The sequence below is a fragment of the Penicillium digitatum genome, chromosome 4 (assembly GCF_016767815.1).
Source record: "Penicillium digitatum chromosome 4, complete sequence".
Taxonomy (NCBI): Eukaryota; Fungi; Ascomycota; class Eurotiomycetes; order Eurotiales; family Aspergillaceae; genus Penicillium; species Penicillium digitatum.
In genome coordinates this window covers 1,754,694-1,771,877 of record NC_089387.1, presented here as the reverse complement: position 1 = coordinate 1,771,877, position 17,184 = coordinate 1,754,694, and the positions used below count along the sequence as shown (strand labels likewise).

General features: G+C 50.2%; 7 protein-coding genes across 7 annotated transcripts; 2 read left to right on the top strand and 5 right to left on the bottom strand.

Moving 5' to 3' along the window:
• Nucleotides 1-9: 9 nt before the first annotated feature.
• Nucleotides 10-1,416, bottom strand: Pdw03_0592 (Dimethyladenosine transferase; the record flags this gene model as incomplete). The annotated part of the gene is made up of 5 exons (XM_066099658.1): nt 10-700; nt 781-845; nt 900-1,121; nt 1,178-1,215; nt 1,272-1,416. 5 exons carry the CDS (start codon nt 1,414-1,416, stop codon nt 10-12), a joined length of 1,161 nt encoding a protein of 386 aa, XP_065957385.1.
• A 203-nt stretch (nt 1,417-1,619) lies between these two features.
• On the top strand, nt 1,620-4,611 carry Pdw03_0591 (MRNA splicing factor (Prp1/Zer1), putative; the record flags this gene model as incomplete). Its single annotated transcript, XM_014680360.1, has 3 exons — nt 1,620-1,999; nt 2,101-4,390; nt 4,468-4,611. 3 exons carry the CDS (start codon nt 1,620-1,622, stop codon nt 4,609-4,611), a joined length of 2,814 nt encoding a protein of 937 aa, XP_014535846.1.
• A 574-nt stretch (nt 4,612-5,185) lies between these two features.
• On the bottom strand, nt 5,186-6,731 carry Pdw03_0590 (Transcriptional coactivator SAGA-type complex, Ada1/Tada1; the record flags this gene model as incomplete). Its single annotated transcript, XM_066099657.1, has 4 exons — nt 5,186-5,859; nt 5,956-6,064; nt 6,128-6,402; nt 6,524-6,731. 4 exons carry the CDS (start codon nt 6,729-6,731, stop codon nt 5,186-5,188), a joined length of 1,266 nt encoding a protein of 421 aa, XP_065957384.1.
• A 340-nt stretch (nt 6,732-7,071) lies between these two features.
• Nucleotides 7,072-10,468, bottom strand: Pdw03_0589 (Brefeldin A-sensitivity protein 4; the record flags this gene model as incomplete). Its single annotated transcript, XM_066099656.1, has 6 exons — nt 7,072-7,172; nt 7,234-7,395; nt 7,449-8,546; nt 8,608-9,016; nt 9,070-10,374; nt 10,424-10,468. 6 exons carry the CDS (start codon nt 10,466-10,468, stop codon nt 7,072-7,074), a joined length of 3,120 nt encoding a protein of 1,039 aa, XP_065957383.1.
• A 388-nt stretch (nt 10,469-10,856) lies between these two features.
• Pdw03_0588 (Actin cortical patch component, putative) lies at nt 10,857-12,805 on the bottom strand (the record flags this gene model as incomplete). The annotated part of the gene is made up of 3 exons (XM_066099655.1): nt 10,857-12,587; nt 12,650-12,738; nt 12,790-12,805. The coding sequence occupies 3 exons, from the start codon at nt 12,803-12,805 to the stop codon at nt 10,857-10,859; spliced, it is 1,836 nt and encodes a 611-aa protein (XP_065957382.1).
• Nucleotides 12,806-13,187: 382 nt separating this feature from the next.
• Pdw03_0587 (Ribosomal protein S18) lies at nt 13,188-13,962 on the bottom strand (the record flags this gene model as incomplete). Its single annotated transcript, XM_014680358.2, has 3 exons — nt 13,188-13,394; nt 13,483-13,718; nt 13,824-13,962. The coding sequence occupies 3 exons, from the start codon at nt 13,960-13,962 to the stop codon at nt 13,188-13,190; spliced, it is 582 nt and encodes a 193-aa protein (XP_014535844.2).
• Nucleotides 13,963-14,509: 547 nt separating this feature from the next.
• Pdw03_0586 (Mitochondrial respiratory complex I chaperone (Cia84), putative) lies at nt 14,510-16,626 on the top strand (the record flags this gene model as incomplete). Its single annotated transcript, XM_014680357.1, has 2 exons — nt 14,510-16,404; nt 16,458-16,626. The coding sequence occupies 2 exons, from the start codon at nt 14,510-14,512 to the stop codon at nt 16,624-16,626; spliced, it is 2,064 nt and encodes a 687-aa protein (XP_014535843.1).
• Nucleotides 16,627-17,184: the final 558 nt, after the last annotated feature.

Sequence of the window (17,184 nt, the reverse complement as noted above, 5' to 3'; positions counted from 1 at the left end):
CCGTCTCGCTCAGTTGAAATGAATGCCCTTTTGGTTGAATGCCCACAGCAGCTTCAAGAAATCATTCTCATCACACATTCTCGCGCGCCTCTCTCCGAGATCAGTGTCGTCCTCTAGGACCTGGCGCACTTTCTCGCGGACTAATTCTGCAACCTTGCTACGCTTCTTGCGTGAAGCTCCATTCTTCAGTGCTGCTTCGAGACGGGCATTTGTGCTCTCCTTGAAGAAATCAGGAACATCGTCATCGTCCATATCCATGACTTCGTCAACCGGTTCCTCGACAGCCTGTTCCTCTTCTTGCTCCTCGTCCATGTCCATTGCCATGGCATTGTCATTGACGACTTCAACCGGGCCATCCTCCACCGGGATGTCATTTTGTGCACACCATGTCCGATAGTTTGCCTCTAACAATTCCATGATGCTTGTCGTGCCAATGAAACTGGACCGAAGGGTCTTGTTCTTCCGTACGAAGACAATTCGCAAAAGGCCATCCCACTCTTCGTAGTTGATCTGTGGCCGTGGGTTCTTAGGGACCATTCGAATGACGCTTGACTCGACCTGCGGCGGTGGTTTGAAGTTGTTCTTGCCAACCTTCATGATATGATCAATCTTGGCCCACATTTGCGCATTGACTGAAAGTCGACTGTAAAGTTTGTCGCCGGGCTTGGCGAATAAACGCAGAGCGAACTCACGTTGGAACCTGCACAGAGGGTTAACATGTCAGCTTTCAACTACACAGAACATTTCTGAAAGCTTCTAGCCTTGATGATGGGGACTTACATGAGTACACAGGAACGAGGCGCCGGAGATGTAGCCAGGAGCTTGAATGTGAGAGGAGAAGAGATCTTGACTTTGTTAGACTCGGGGACAGCGTTTGAAGGAGATATGGGGTTTTGTACCTGGTAAGGAGTATTACTGATACAGACATCGAAGTATGGGAGCTCCGTCTTCATCACATCTCCAAGAATGACCTCCAGGCGCTTTTGGTATGGAGTGGACTGGAAGCGCTTTGTGACTTCTGCAGCCATACGAGGATCCAACTCCACGGCAATGCACTTCTTTGCCTTTTCTAGAATCTTGGCTGTCAAGTTACCAGTACCGGGACCAATTTCAAGGACGATCTGTTGTATCAACTTGTTAGTTTTTGTTAGAACAATCAATGTCTTTTGTAACTTACATCGCTTTGCTTGAGCTCGGCCTTTTCCACAATTGCAGCTAGATAGCCTATTGTTAGTTACGGTAGACACAGTGCAGTGAAAACCAGTCCCTACCAGCAATACCAGGGTTCTTTAGAACGTGCTGGCCAATATCAGTGTTCATCTTGAAGATGCTGTGAGCAGCTTTTGTCTTGGCAGCAGCATCTGATAGACCCTGTGAAGCGGCGCTATTGCGCTTCTGCTTGTTAACCTTTGGCATCTTGAAGCAGTCAGCCTCTGAAATTTGACAATAATCAAAAGAATCAAAACAGAATGCCTTGGGCAACAGAGCACATGAACTTCCAATGTGGGCGGGAACTTTTTTTGCGATAAGATTGCCGGCAACGGAATTACTTTCATCCGGGCCTGCCTTCGCCTTCAGCGCCGTCGGCGTCGAGCTCTCAGAGTTGTGTCGTGCCCAACATGGCGTCTGGACGAAAGGATTTCCTAAGCCAGGCAGCGCCTGAGAACTATGTTGCTGGTCTAGGTCGTGGTGCGACAGGATTCACCACTCGCTCCGATCTTGGTCCGGCACGTGAAGGACCTACGCCCGAACAGATCCAGGCTGCTCTCACCAAGAGAGCTCAGCTTCTGGGAGCTGCTGCACCCACTGCCTACGGGGCCACTACACGTGAAAAAGGTGGAAAAGAAGAGGATAAGGAGGAGGAAGATGAGCGGTTCCAGGATCCTGACAATGAAGTCGGGCTGTTCGCATATGGACAATTCGACCAAGAAGATGACGAGGCAGACCGCATCTACCAGGAGGTAGATGAGAAAATGGACAAGCGCCGGAGAGCTCGCAGGTTAGTTATTTTCCTTCCATTTTCCCTCCGAAACCTTTGTTTATCGGGTTAGCCCCGGTTGTTTGGACAGAGTACCGACTTGAATCGTTCGCCACCTACAGGGAAGCTCGAGAGAAAGCCCAACAACAGGAATACGAACGCAATAACCCGAAGATCCAACACCAATTTGCCGATCTGAAACGCACACTCGCCTCGGTATCGGAAGAAGACTGGGCCAACCTCCCGGAGGTAGGAGATTTGACGGGCAAGAATCGACGAGAGAAACAGAATGCCCGACAACGGCACTACGCCGTACCCGATAGTGTGATTGCTAGTGCGAGAGACTCAGCTCAATACGGCACGACAATTACCGAAGATGGCACGGAAACGACTATCGACGAAGGAGAAAACGCCGACAGCACCATGATGAACTTCGCAGACATCGGAGCGGCCCGTGATAAGGTGCTGAAGGTTCGACTTGATCAAGCTGCGCTAGGATCATCCGCTGATAAGTCTGGAACTGCTACGAATATCGACCCCAAGGGTTACCTCACTAGCTTGACACAATCAGAAGCCAAAGCTGGCGAAGTTGAGGTGGGCGATATAAAGCGAGTTCGTACCCTGTTAGAATCCGTCACCAAGACCAACCCTAAGCATGCTCCCGGTTGGATTGCTCTAGCTCGTCTGGAAGAGCTTGCTGGCCGGATTGTGGCTGCCAGGACTCTCATCGCTAAAGGGTGTGAGCTCTGCCCCAAAAGCGAAGATGCATGGCTAGAAAACATTCGACTCAATGAAGGCCACAATGCAAAGGTTATTGCAGCGAATGCCATCAAGAACAATGACCGTTCCACAAGACTTTGGACTGAGGCCATGAGATTAGAAACGGACACCCGTGCCAAGAAGAATGTTCTTCGGCAAGCTATTTTGCATATTCCCCAATCAGTGCAGATCTGGAAAGAAGCTGTCAATCTAGAAGATGATCCCGCCGATGCGCGCTTGCTGTTGGCAAAGGCCGTCGAAATCATTCCACTGTCAGTCGAGTTGTGGCTTGCCCTTGCTCGTCTTGAAACCCCGGAAAATGCACAGAAAGTCTTGAACGCCGCTCGCAAGGCCGTTCCTACTAGCTACGAAATCTGGATTGCTGCAGCTCGACTCCAGGAGCAGATGGGTACATTCGCAAAGGTCAATGTCATGAAGCGTGCTATCCAGTCACTGGCCCGAGAGAACGCCATGCTCAAAAGAGAGGAATGGATCACAGAAGCCGAAAAATGCGAAGGCGAAGGCGCTGTGCTGACATGTGGTAGTATTATTCAAGAGACTTTAGGATGGGGCCTGGATGAGGATGATGACCGAAAAGATATCTGGATGGATGACGCAAAGGCTAGCATTGCCCGTGGTAATTACGAAACTGCCCGGGCAATTTATGCTTACGCTTTGCGGGTCTTTGTGAACCGCCGATCCATTTGGCTCGCGGCAGCAGACCTGGAGCGCAACCACGGCACCAAGGAAGCTCTCTGGCAGGTTCTGGAGAAAGCAGTCGATGCGTGCCCCCAAAGCGAGGAGCTCTGGCTTCTTCTTGCCAAGGAGAAATGGCAGTCTGGAGATATTGACGATGCTCGACGAGTTCTCGGCCGTGCCTTCCACCAAAACCCCAACAACGAAGATATCTGGCTGGCTGCTGTTAAACTGGAGGCTGATGCCAAAAAGACAGACCAAGCCAGAGAACTTCTGGTTACTGCCCGCCGTGAAGCTGGCACAGATCGCGTGTGGACCAAGAGTGTTGCCTTTGAGCGGCAGCTCGGCAACATCGACGACGCTTTAGATCTAGTCAACCAAGGCTTACAACTTTTCCCGAAGGCTGACAAGCTCTGGATGATCAAGGGCCAAATCTACGAATCACAGAACAAGTTCCCGCAGGCGCGCGAGGCCTACGGAACAGGCACTAGAGCCTGCCCGAAGTCCGTCGCGCTCTGGCTACTTGCCTCGCGACTGGAAGAAAAAGCGGGTGCCGTCGTCCGGGCGCGATCCGTTCTCGACAGAGCGCGTTTGGCCGTCCCTAAGAACGCAGAGCTCTGGACCGAAAGTGTGCGTGTTGAACGTCGTGCCAACAATATCGCTCAGGCCAAGGTCCTCATGGCGCGCGCGATCCAAGAAGTTCCAACATCAGGACTTCTGTGGAGTGAAAGTATCTGGTATCTCGAGCCCCGCGCTCAGCGCAAGGCACGTAGTTTGGAGGCTATCAAGAAGGTCGAGAATGACCCGATTCTGTTCATCACTGTCGCGCGTATCTTCTGGGGCGAGCGTCGCTTGGAGAAGGCCATGACGTGGTTTGAGAAGGCAATTGTCTTGGATAGTGATTATGGTGATGGCTGGGCTTGGTATTACAAATTCCTTTTGCAACATGGCACTGAGGTTAGTTACTCCCCTTTTCATTCGTTCTGTGGATTCCATGTCATCAATGGAATAACTAGCTGACATCTATGTTGCAGGAAAAACGATCAGATGTCGTGTCGAAGTGCATCTCAATGGAACCCAAGCACGGTGAAATCTGGCAGTCTATCGTGAAGGACCCGGCCAATGCCTACAAAACCACCGAGGAGATTTTGAAGCTCGTCGCAAATACCATCAGCTAGCTGGCATGTTCTTTGTGGGTGTATTTTCTCTAGGCGTTTCGGGGGCAAACCGCCCATGGAATTCAATCTTTGACAGGGATCTATCTCTGTTGGACTCATGTCAAAGAGTTAAGCCCAGTGATCTAATATGTAACTATGTAATAACTCCTCAAGATAACCAAGTTGTAAAGTAGAATTCATGGGTATCGAACAAGCCTGACCTCCTCTTCCCAAAAGGGATCATAGCCATTCAGCTTTTTTAGTCTCTTTAGTTTTCTCTGAGTTTCCCTTCATCCTCCAGACCTCGACCGCCTTGCCTTACCCCTTAAAGGAGTGATATTGTACATGACCAAATATGAAGGAGGTGAAACATAGGGGACAAGACAAGAGGCGATCGAGAACGGGTAAGACAATATCTTCAAACTCCAAATCCATATGCAAATAATGTGGCGTCACAAGTGGTGACAGCCTCCCTTGGTAGTACCCAGACGCCGTGAGCCACCATCCAAAACCGTAGAACAAAAAACGAGCAAAAAAAGCATGTAATGTGGCATGTAGGAAACGGAAAAAAAGAGACAGCGGGGGTATAAGATTCTCATGTGGCCATGGAAAGACACTCGTCGAGCAAAGAGCTCAACTGATCTCGATCGCCAAGTGTGCCGCCTTCCCAGTCTAATAGAGAACCGTCTTCGTCTTCATCTTCGTCCAAGTCCATCTCGTCTTCGGGTTTGATTTCTTGATGCGGCTCACCAACGCCATTTTCCATTCGATCGTGTCTTTCAGTCTCGAGTTCGTCTTCGAAGTACCCGTTCATGATTTGGTCTACGATGAGTGGCATGTGGCCGAGAACACCGCCGCCTAGCTCCAAAGTTAATCGTAGGTCTCTAACGCCCAATGGTTTTCGAATGTTGGCCTCTCTTGCTTCAACTGGAAGGAGGCCTGTGGCGGCGTCCTTAGCAATTTCTCCACGTGTGTATGCAAGCTCTTCGACTTCCAGTTGGTGCCGGTACTGACGCATCATCATGTTGTTGATTGTACCGGAGGGGCCATTCGAACGGGTGCGCGAGAACACAGCGGACAAAACTTCCTTTACGAAAGTTTCAGTCGCAATTGCCATGAATTCAGCGCAGGGGAGCCCAGCACCGCTAGGTAGAGATTCTTCGTAACATATGGGGACCATGCGGGCATGTATGGATTCAGCATCGGGGAATTCGCCTGTTTCTGCGGCGAGGGGCTGGGCATAGCGTTTTCGGATTTCCAGTTCCCAGTCTGTAATGGAGGAGGATGGTTAGGTTTAATTTCCTGATAAGGGACCACGGGAACGGAGAGGATATCTCGAGTTCGACGCGAAGGGCATCGCCTTACTAGTTTTGTTCAGCCCGCCTGCACTTGCGGGAACCTGACTGGGTAATTTGAATTGTTTAGCTAGATGGCTTTCTTCGAGCTCTGTGGGGACCGTTTCATTTGGATCTCGCTGGTGATCATTAGCTGTCGGGTTCTACGGCGAAGGTAATTGCCATTGTTCGCGACTACATACCTCTGGGATCCCCTTTATGCGCCGACGGTCCCTCGGAGGTAGTTTCATGACTTCCGTCTTCAATCTTTGCTCCGCGGCATCTCCGGAGACGGGTTTTGATACCGTTGATGGTTTATCATTGGCCGATACCCAGTTTGCGACGCCATGATCGGGGAGGTCTCGTGTGAGGTTTCCGATGAGCGCGCAAACAAAATTATTATGTAGATGTTCGTTTTTTGGATCGGCGCACAAGAAGTAGTCGACGTGTGATGAGTATTCGCTTTGGTTGTAATGTCCTATGAGGAAGCAAGAGGTCAGGAGGTCATCGATCTGAGGCAGAAGGGAGGGGGGAAACAGGCCCCGCGGAGTTCTAGCAATCACTTCCCAATCAGCAGTTGCACGCGTATCAAGACTTACCCAGTAAGAAAAGAGCCGTGGACTCTTTGTATTCGGCCCACTTGTCTCCTATGGCGGCCTTCAGATCCGTGTAGGCATGCTCCAACTCCAACCGAGGCACCGATATCAGAGCTCTGGAGGTCTTCGCGGATACTGAGCCGTTGGGCACGGCGCCCTTTGGATTTGAGATAGAGTCATTCCGACTCAGAGCCGCCGGATCAATCTGCATGGTTGCCGAACTCGCGAGAGCGCGACGGTCGACGCCGAAGGGCAGGGAATACTGGCACCTACGCCTTCATCAAGGAGGATTCTCGGGTTCAAACTAGAATTAGAGGAACATTAAATGCTTTCAAAAGAGCACCTGCGGAATTGAAGATGAAAATTGATGGAGTGGAAGATATGGCGATGGGTTTGGGTGGAAGGGGAGGTTCCGACTTGCTGTTCCCCGCCAGACGCCAGAAACGGATACATCGATATGCGCCAAACTTAGCAGCGTTGCCCTGAAAGTGTTTACACATACTTCTTTACACTGTAATTTTAGATGCTATTCAGACTGATTAGCTAGATTTTCAAGCTAGCTGTACCACATCTTCACTTAATACACCAAAGAGTTTTCCGATCTCCGCAATGATCTCTGTGATCTCATTCGATAATTGTCCCGTCACCAAAACTAGAAGTGCAAGAGTCATTATGCTGTACTAGATTTGACTAGAAACCAAGTAAAAACTCACTATAGGCATAAAGCAAAGCACAGTCCTCATCTGTGGTCTGTTGAGATGCTTCGCGATCCAGGCGATAACGATAGATGCGAGCAAGCAACCGGTCTCTGGCATGCTCAACGCTAGGAAGCACATCATTCAAAGGGTACTCGAGTTTCATTGATGAAGCAATCACTGGATGACAGTCAGCAGTGCATCAAGTGCACGGTAGTTGCAAGAGGACTGACCTGAAAGTAGATGGCTTACGCGAGCAGAGAGCTGTCGCCGTTCTAGTTTTGTGTATTGAAGAAGGCTGATTTCACCTTCAGTTGCCACATCATTGTTCATTAGCTCGATGTTTATAGTGTGGAAAGAGTTCACCATGCTGCGTGTACGGTGAACAATGTTGGCATAAGAGGCTGCAGGGAATGCACTTTTCAATTCAAATTCGGAGCCTGCCGCAGCCTGAAGAGACTCCAACCGAGATAAAAATCTTTCAATCTCAAGCTTCTCCCGGGGCGTCATGTATAAAACAGACTTTTGGCCTTTAGCCATGATAGATAGGGGATCGCGTTTCCAGACAAGACTGAGATGCAGCCAGAGAAGACTCAGGCTCTCCTTGAGCCTACGTCTTGCGCTGATGGGCCAAATCACTCGAGTGATGATAATCCCCCAAATGCATCCGGACAACACAGCAACAACTCGGTGAAGTGCAATTTCGGTCATTATAGGATTAGAACCGCCTTCATCTTCGTCGAGGTTTGCCGCCTTCTGAGAGAGGGAATAGGCATACAGCACGGAGAGGTTGTAAGTAAGCATGATGAACCGGCCCATGGGTCCGTTTCCACGAACGATAGTGATATATCCAGTCCAGACGGCCATTATCCATCCCAAGAATGCAAGAGCAAACACATTTCCGGCGGTGATGTTCCATGCTAGAATAGCAGCGACTGCCCCCAAGCAAGTACCCAGAAAACGGGCATACCCCGTCGTATTTGAGGCTCCAATTGTCATTGAGCAGACCAGCATGTATGACAACAGACCCCATTCTCCTCGCCAGCGCCCATAGAACGGGCGAGTAGAAGGAAGGAATGCAGGCAGCGCGTAGATGGCAGCTCCTGCCCCAACCTTGATCGCGTATTTTGTATCATCTCGTCGGAAGAACCCCAGACATTTCCATAGCCGGTAACCGAGTCTTTGCGTTGTGGTGTCATTTTCTGAGGGGGCTGTATGTGTTTGAACATTGACTGGCAGTCTATCATGTGCAATCAAGCCATCTGATGCATGCCTAGCATGCCCAGGGGGGTCCTGCTCATTAGCGGCTGGATGGAAAGGTCTAAAAGCTGCTTTGTAGGTAATTAACATGATGTCCACGCTCCAACAGCTGGTATGTGGTGGTATACATACCAGCATCAAATGGGTCCATTTTAGCGTTCTCTGTATTTCTCGACCACCGCCAGAATTTGAGCCATGACCAGGTTCGCCCATGAGGCCGTTCTTCGACTTCCAACTGCAGCTCATCTAAGATGGAAAGCATCTCTCGGAGCTGCTCTCCAAATTCAAGGAGGGAAAAGCTGAAATGGCCACAGCTGGCTGTGATTTCCTCAAGATCGGCTTCAGCTTCGCGAGTCTTCAATTTCCTGGTCTCCTCTTGCTGATACAAGGCTGCGAGTGTCTTCTCGCGCGATTCTTTGTAAAGATCAAGCGCCCGGTCAAGACTGATTCGCAGTTGACCATTCACTGAGACTTTGTAGTTCGGCGCAGGCCCAAATGGAATCTCCTTGAAAATTTCTTTCAATGTAAAGGCCAAAGATCGCTGCTTCTGGTCAGTCTTGAATTGTATCAAATGCTTCTCGAGTTCAAATTTACCATTGCAGGACCTAGGTGAGAGATGAAAACAGTGAAGACATCTGCTGGAAGAAGTGCGGGTCTAGGTGTTGATTCAGCACTCCCAGGTTTGATGGAACCGCCTGGAGATAGCTCCTCCTCCGGTCGCTCAACAATAGGCTCCAGAAAGGACCCATCGGGAAATGACCAGGATCGCTCAAGGGGCGTGAAATAGTCCACATGAGTCGCGACATCCGGCTGATCTTCCGGAGAGGCAGACTCACAGGTAGTCTCACGAATCAAACTGAACTGGAGAGAAGCAGCATTACGCAGCCCTCCCATGTTATGGGTAATATCTTGCACCCAGCGAACGAGGTTCTTTTCGAGCCTGTACTCTCTCTCGGTCCCTGCTACATAATGCTCAAGTTTAGCTTCTCGAACGAGCCTGTCGAGCTGGCTATAAGCCTTGCGGTGCTTCGCCTCTGCCTCAACGAATTCAGTCGAGACAAGGACCTCCTCTGTCCCACTCAAGAAGCTTTCCGTGATGAGTGCCATCCTGAGAGCCAATGTATCAGTGACCATTACTAGGTTCGAGCGCAGCTTTTTACGCGCTGATATGGGGAAGACGAAAAAGGATACAGCCATGACGGCCACCACGCCCATCAGAACCATCTTCAAGACTTGGAAGATCTTGGAAAGAGACAAGTCGCCGCTTTGCACAGAACCCTCCTTAGTCAAAAGGGTAATTGTTGACAGAGCGGTAAGTGAACAGGCAACGTTCACCAAAGGATCTCCCAATCGTTGCTTGGTCCAACCAACAAAACCAAGCCCACCGCCACAAAATACAATCAGAACTACGGCATGTCCAAGGGCAGGCAACTCCAATGTATCTTGGAAAAACATCTCCACGAACATGCTGGTAATTGTCAAGAAAGTAGAATAGCAGAACGCTAGGAACGCACAGATCGAAGCCTTGAACATCGCACCCTGAGATCTGGCAGGGTGGAAGTAGACCGTGACCGTAGCCACCATGTGTTTCCCATCCTGATGGCCCAGCATGGCCGAGATTGCGGGGATAAAGGTTGCAAGAGATCCGACTAAATAAGCAAGACTGTATTTCAAGACCCCAATGCCCGGTTCTGATCTCAAGAAGTTTTTTGTCTGCGTCCAGTTATCACGTAAACGGCGCGTGAGCGCGTCGAGGTACCCCTCATAATGTTGGATCTCATTTGTGAGGAGCCCGCGCCTTTCCTCGTTATTGTCCGAGATTGTGGTGGGGTTTCTGAGGTTAACGACTCCTTTCAGGCGTTGGCCTGTTTTCGGGAGAACAAATGTAGCCTGACGCAGCTTCACCGACGATTAGTATCTCTCAAGCCAGAAAAATACGAGTACACACCATTGGGCGCGAGCGGCGGGAGCTGCTTGGAGTTCCAGACGGCATCTTTCAGGTTTCACCTACTTCGCGTGGACTCAAGGCGTTGTACAAACCCCATGGCACATCTTCGTTGACTCGCCCTTTCTCCAGTAATTATGAAGACGTCAGAGGGTCGTGCGAAGGTGCATGGAGCGATGCATCAACTGGCGAGGATTGGAAGGTAAATACGGCCACCTCCCATTTGTCATTGCCACGCACCTTTTTGTTTTGTTTTGTTTTGCTTTATCTACCCAGTCAAGTTGTGTAAAGCTCAGAGCATATTAATGTTCATCGTTTAAATTTGTATCTTGTTTCCTTCTGATCTCAAATTTATCGGGCTAACAATTAAAATGTAAGAGTTCGATCGTTGTAATTTGATAGCCAAATACGGAGTACAGCCACAGCTACTCCACAATTAATTCAAGCCTTCCACTTTCCACACCTTCACCGCTGCATCTGCACCAGCTGAAATGATCTTGGAGCCCCCTGCAACCCAACCAACACCATGGACACCCTCCTTGTGAGCATTCTGCAGCTCAAGCCAGTCGCCTGGCTTAGCCAAGCTCCAGACAAAGATGTTGGTATCCAGAGATCCACTCACAACGTGTGAGCCGGCTTCGTTCCAGGCCAGAGACGTGATTCGTGCAGTATGCGCCGTCCAGCGGTCCGTCACTAGACTACCATCTGCAACCTTGAAAACCAGGACACGTCCTCGCAAATCACCTATGGCCAAGTGGGAGGCGTCTGGAGAAAAGGCAAGAGCAGAGATTGGGTTGCGAGAGGCATTGATGTCCGCCCGAGGAGAAAGTCGAGAGCTGGAGATGGCACAGATCTGAACAGAACCATTCTCACCTCCAATGGCTGCCTGGGAACCGTGAGCGGCTACGGTTGTAGCTGCAAAGTCGGTCTTGTATTCTCCGGTCTTCTTGCCATCCTGGAAAATCTCGACGGTTTCAGCTTCGCCAACAAGCACGGTTGAGTCGCCAGCGGCAACGCCCTTTGGTTGTCCATTGAGTTTTGAAGCGCTGCCGGTGTATGTTTTAGCAGCCTCATCGACAGAACGGAGTGTGTCGTCCCAGCCGACACTGTAAATTCTACCACTTCCCTCTGATGTGGTTGCAAGCCCGGCGACATAGCCGGGGTGGGCATCTCCTTCAATCTCCTCAGCCTTGCCTGAAGCTACATCCCAGTGGCAGACTCTTCCCTCAAAGCTGCCTGTCCACAAAGTTTGCTTGTCATCCACAGTGGTCTGTGTCAAGGAGGTGATACTCTTCTGGTGGCCTGACACCACCTGGCGGGGCTCTGGGGTTCCCTCAACCAAGTAGTTCAAGTCTCCACTGAGAGACAAACTGATGAGCAGGTTATCGTTTCTGCCTGGGGGCCAGACCACGCCAACTTGGTGGTCACGAACAGCCAGAGCACCCTCTTCTCCCAGGGTCCAGGTCTGTGTTGCTTTGCCAGCTTCCACATCCCAGATCTTGACGGTCCGGTCCGCACTTGCAGTGACGAACTTTCGCGAGTCCTTGTCCCAGGAGACACCAAAGATACTGCCCTTGTGTTCTCCTTCGCCAATTTGACCCTTGGTCTCGCCTGTCTTCCCGTCGTAGAGCCAAATCTTCCGGTCTGCGCCAACACTGACCAAGTGCGATCCATCCGGGCTGAAGCCGACTCCGTAGATATAGTTTGAGTGCTTGTCAGCAATTCCATTGTTGAATTTGAATGGCGCTCCGTGGTAGAAGACTGTCTTCCTGTCATCACCAGCAGTGGCGGCACGCAGGGGCCGTTGCTGCCTAATTGACACGGTGTTGAGCTGTTGCGTATGACCGTGGATCTCCCCAACGGTGTTTCCACTATCCCAGGTGATACAGTGTCCATATCGCTGCTTGCCATCGCCGACAGCAATAATGCGCTGGGAGTCACCGTCCCAGGCCAAATCGTTGATTCGACCATTGACAATGCAGTATTCACCCTTGGTAATTCCTTCGCCGACACAATCCCATACTCTCACGATTCCAGCAGTGTCACCACTTGCAACGTAGAAACCGGATGGGGCGAAGCGTGCGACAGTTGTCTGCGCCTTGTGTTCGGTGTACTGCCTAGCGACTGCGGGATCGTCGATTGAACGGAGGAAGATGGACTTGTTGGACTGTGATTGCTTGTATCAGAACGAGGTTATGCTCTTGTAGAGATTCTTTGAAAATCACACACCGCATAGGCCAATCGTTCGCCTTTAGAATCGGAAGAGAGCTGAGTGGGCTGGCCGCGGGTGGTGGAGGGGCTAGCAGCCCAAATGGACTCTTTGTATTTGTCAGGATATTAGAGATAACATTCGGCTGTAAGGTTCTCACCATTCGTAAGCGACATTGCTAAGATATGCACACTCAAGCAGTGGAGTTGGGAAAAAGCAGAGGGAAGCCCGCCGGTCCGTTGTTTACCGACTGACGTACCCTGGCCACAATAGCGGGGAACACAGCCACGCCCTGTCTACATTAAACAAGCGTTGAGCATCTGCAGGAAGGGGGGTATCAGTATCAACGCATATAAAATGTAACTGGTACCTCCAGCAATTCTAGCAGAAAGGAATTTGAACATCATAGCTCTCAAAAAAAATCAATGCATAGCGCTAAGAGTAATAATACACTAAGTCGTGCCCTTTCCACCAGGCACCGGCCTGTACTCAGACATGGAAATTTCCCCAAATTTGTTCAAGATCCCAAAACAATGACTCCGAAGTAGTATGTTCGGCCTAGAACCCTCCAGGGCCCTCCATACGTGCTCGCATCTCGGACGCAAGAATTTCGGGGTGTCTGTGGACACTAGGCATAAGACCCATGCCGATTGCTCTCCGGAGTGCCTTGGCAATTTTGCGCTGGTTAACAGGTCGGAGACCGGTGACGGCTCGAGGTTTGATGCGGCCCATGCTGGTCATATATTCGGACATGACGGAAAAGCTCTGTAATGAGAAAGGTGTCAGCAATCAGTGGCTGTTCATCATAATTGTTCATTAATATCAAAAATCCATTGGCTTGAAGACTATGTACCTTGTACAAATCCATAGGATTCAGGTTCAATGCGTCAAAGGCATCTGTTTGAGGGCTCTGGCGCTTTCCCCATTTCTTCATCTCGGCCGGGCTAAGATCATGAGGGGAGTAAATGTCTCCAGCCTTGAAGTCACGGGTTTGGTATCTCTCAAGGGCTCGGCTCTCGCCTTGCGCCTTCTGGTCCTCGAGGAACTTCAGGCGACTAGGTAAGCGGCGTCGTTGGACCACTTGGGAGGCTATCGCAACACGTTAGTTGACAAGCACAAGCAAATCAATGTGTTCCCATATTACACAATGGAGGAATAAACAGATGATTTCAGTGTACCGGGTCCATCACATACTTTGTGAGCTTGTGCCGCGCTGGGAAGTGAAAGCGCTCATGGCAGCGGTCGAGCTCCAGCGACAGAGTGAGAGGCCAACATTGGCTGTGGTCGCAGCATTGCGCAGCAATGACGATGTGGAGATGAGGTTCAAAGACATCTTGACCTTTCAATCCTTGATTAGCTGTAGACGATGAAGACGGTGATCGGAAGACCGGGCAACGCGGAGATGAGATCTTTTTTCGCCAAGACTTTTTCCGCCTCTAGCTCTCTCCGCGTCGCGAACCCCCATTTTTCACGATTCCATGCAGATTGCGAGTCAACCTAGAATCACACGATTTCATCCAATTTTTCGCGTTCAATCTGAGCTATTAGCTCAGCCCACGTCATCTATTATGCAGTCACATCTCACGAGACGGGTCTTTCGAGCAATTATCAACAATGAACCACTTCGGTTCTCCCAGTGCTATCGAAACCGCCTATTGCACACAATTGCTCCTCCCCGTGTACGACCTGTTATGTACAGCCTCCCTTATACATCACGACGCAATCTCTTTGTATTCAGCTCAGACCCTGCGCGGTCAAAATCTACTTTGCCCTCTGAAAAAGGCTTGAAACCAATGGCTGATTTGATGAGGGCACTCAAAGATAGAAGCAGAACTCCTCCGAGTGACATTCTCGCAAAGGCATTTCAAACCTTTTTCACAATGCGGCTTGAAACACCAATGCTTATCAGTCATTTCCAAGCCCGCGTGCTCATCGTCACATTTAAACACCTGAGGGCCCAGCAGAACGAGATGGAGGAAGAAGACTGGCAGAATGTATTCTCAGTCGAGAACCTCGAAAAAGTGTTGTATGTGCTCTCCGAGTCTGAGTGCGCCCCAGAGGCCCGTGAGGTTGTCATGAATCTTGCACGATACGCATATCAGGAGCTAAACCTTGATCATGGATTTGGTCCGGGGAAGATCAGCCGGCCTGCCCTTAGTCTCTACATCGATATCTTGGCTATGAATGGCAATCCTGAGGATGCAAGACACACCTTGTTGAAGTTTTGGGGTCAAATGAGCAAGGTTGTCCCATCACCCTGGCTCACAATTATGAAAGGATTTGCCATGAAGGACGATCTGCGACAAGTGCGAAAGATTGTTGATGAGTGGGGAAACCACGGCAACAAGTTTGACCAAGCCTCGCATGGAGAGCTGGTTAGATTTCTTGTCGATCACGGTCAGTGGAAAGCGGCTCAAACTGCCTACGACTATCCAATCGCCGGTGACTCCAAACCTTCTATGGCTGCGAGAGAGGCTCTCATTAAATTGTATCTCCTAAATTCGCGGTCAGAGTTGGCGGAGGAGATCTTCAAGTCTCTCCCTAATGAGCCCAACGAAGACACCACTGGCATCATTTTGCTCATGGAAGCAGCAAAGGGGAGCAATGCTTCTGCTCTTGCGCAAAAGGTCCACGAATGGACGGTGAAGAATTCTCGGCTCAAGGGCTCAATCAACATTGACATTGTTAATAGCCTTCTTCAGTATGCAAACGCGACTCAGAACCCGCAGTTGGCTTCTGATTACATGGCGCTGGCAGGCCAGTGGGGTCTCACCCCAGACAGCCAAACTCATATTCTAGAATTGGAGTCCTGCATCCAGGCCGGTGACGTTGATGGGAGTTTGAAGATTATCAAAGAAAAAGTGGATGCCACTTCCCTCACGAGTCACAACCTTCCCATTGCAAATAAGCTCATCACGATGCTCTGTCGATCCGAGGAAAGGGACGCCTTGTTCGACCAAATATCTTCTCTCCTAGATCCGCTGTTTCAAGAGAACGTGTACCTAGAATCTGCGACCATCGCCGCATTGACACACATGCTCCTTTATCGCAATGATCTCGAGGCTGTTTCAGAGTTGCTACGTCCACGACTAGGCAGCTACAGCGACGAACAGAAGATGCCAGTGCGAGATGCGCTCGCAGAGTACATTACGGACAAAAGCCAGCCCGATACAGACGTGTGGAATGCATACGAGCTTCTGAGGATCGCTTTCCCGGAAACATGGGTCTCGGTCCGCACCAAAATCATGACCTTCTTCTTCAACCGGAAGCGCAGTGATCTTGCCGTCTTGGTATTTGGACATATGCGTCAAGCCGACGAACCTAGTCGACGCCCTAAGGCAGACACCTATGCCCGCTGTTTCCAGGGCCTGGCTCGCACGGCAGATGCCACCAATCTCGAGCTTGTGCACAACATGCTGAAGCTGGATCTCGAAGTGGATCTCAACACGAGAATCCAAAATGGGTTGATGATGGCGTATGCCGCGTGCGAGATGCCAGACAAGAGCATGGAGATTTTCCGACAGATTCTTCAGTCGGAGGAAGGCCCTTGTCACAAGACTATCACGATTTTCTTCAAGGCCTGCGAGAAACATCACAATGGTGCCCAGGAGGCTATCAAGATGATGAGCAAGGTCAAGAAGCTGGAGATCACTGTGAATCGCCCCCTCTACTCGGCATACATGGAAGCCTTGGCAGCGCAATGCGAATTTGATCTGGCCGTTGAGGCTATTAATAACATGGAAGCCGAGACTGGGCTCCCTCCTACAAGCAATACGTGAGCACACCTTCATTTGCTTCCCGTGATACGATCGCTAATATGAGTCCTAGTATCGGGTTGTTCTACAACGCCATTCCGTATCAATACTGGAAAGACGAGGTAGAGAAATGGGCCAGTCAGAAGTATCCCGAGCATTGGGAGCATCTGATGACGATGAAACGCACTGATCAAGAGGAAGGGTTGGAGTTTGATGGAATCTCAAATGAGGTGTCAGTGTAACAAGTTTTATATTTAAAGTAGCCAGCCAATTTATCCACCTGGCACTGATCAGCGCCTTGGAGCTCAAACCAACAACCATATACGGTCAGTCAGGGTCAGCCAAAGCTAACAGTTTCGCTGTATTAGCTCCTCAAGACACGCCACAACTCAGCCTCCTGTAAGTAACTTGGATGAAGAACAGGGTTGGTATTATGAATTTTTGCGGGATAATCCCGATGACGCCCACCCTTCAATCTGCCCCAAATTGAGCTCGACCAGGTGGACTCCATGGAAGATTTTTTTCGCTGAAGTGGGACGGGCCTTGTTTAATCCCTATTTCCCCTTCCCCGTGTTTGTTCACTCCATGGATATTTGGCCACTATGGCAGAGTCTTTCGCACGTACGCCTACTGACTTGCAACGTTCACATACAATTGTCAATTTGGAAGAGAGGGCTACACGTACTGTCCATGATAGAAAACGAATCCCTTGAGAAACCAAACTCTGGCTGAACGAACTACTAGGGCTTTTGTGAGCTAATCCCCCTAAACCGCTGTTGCAGAATGAGAGTGATTAAATC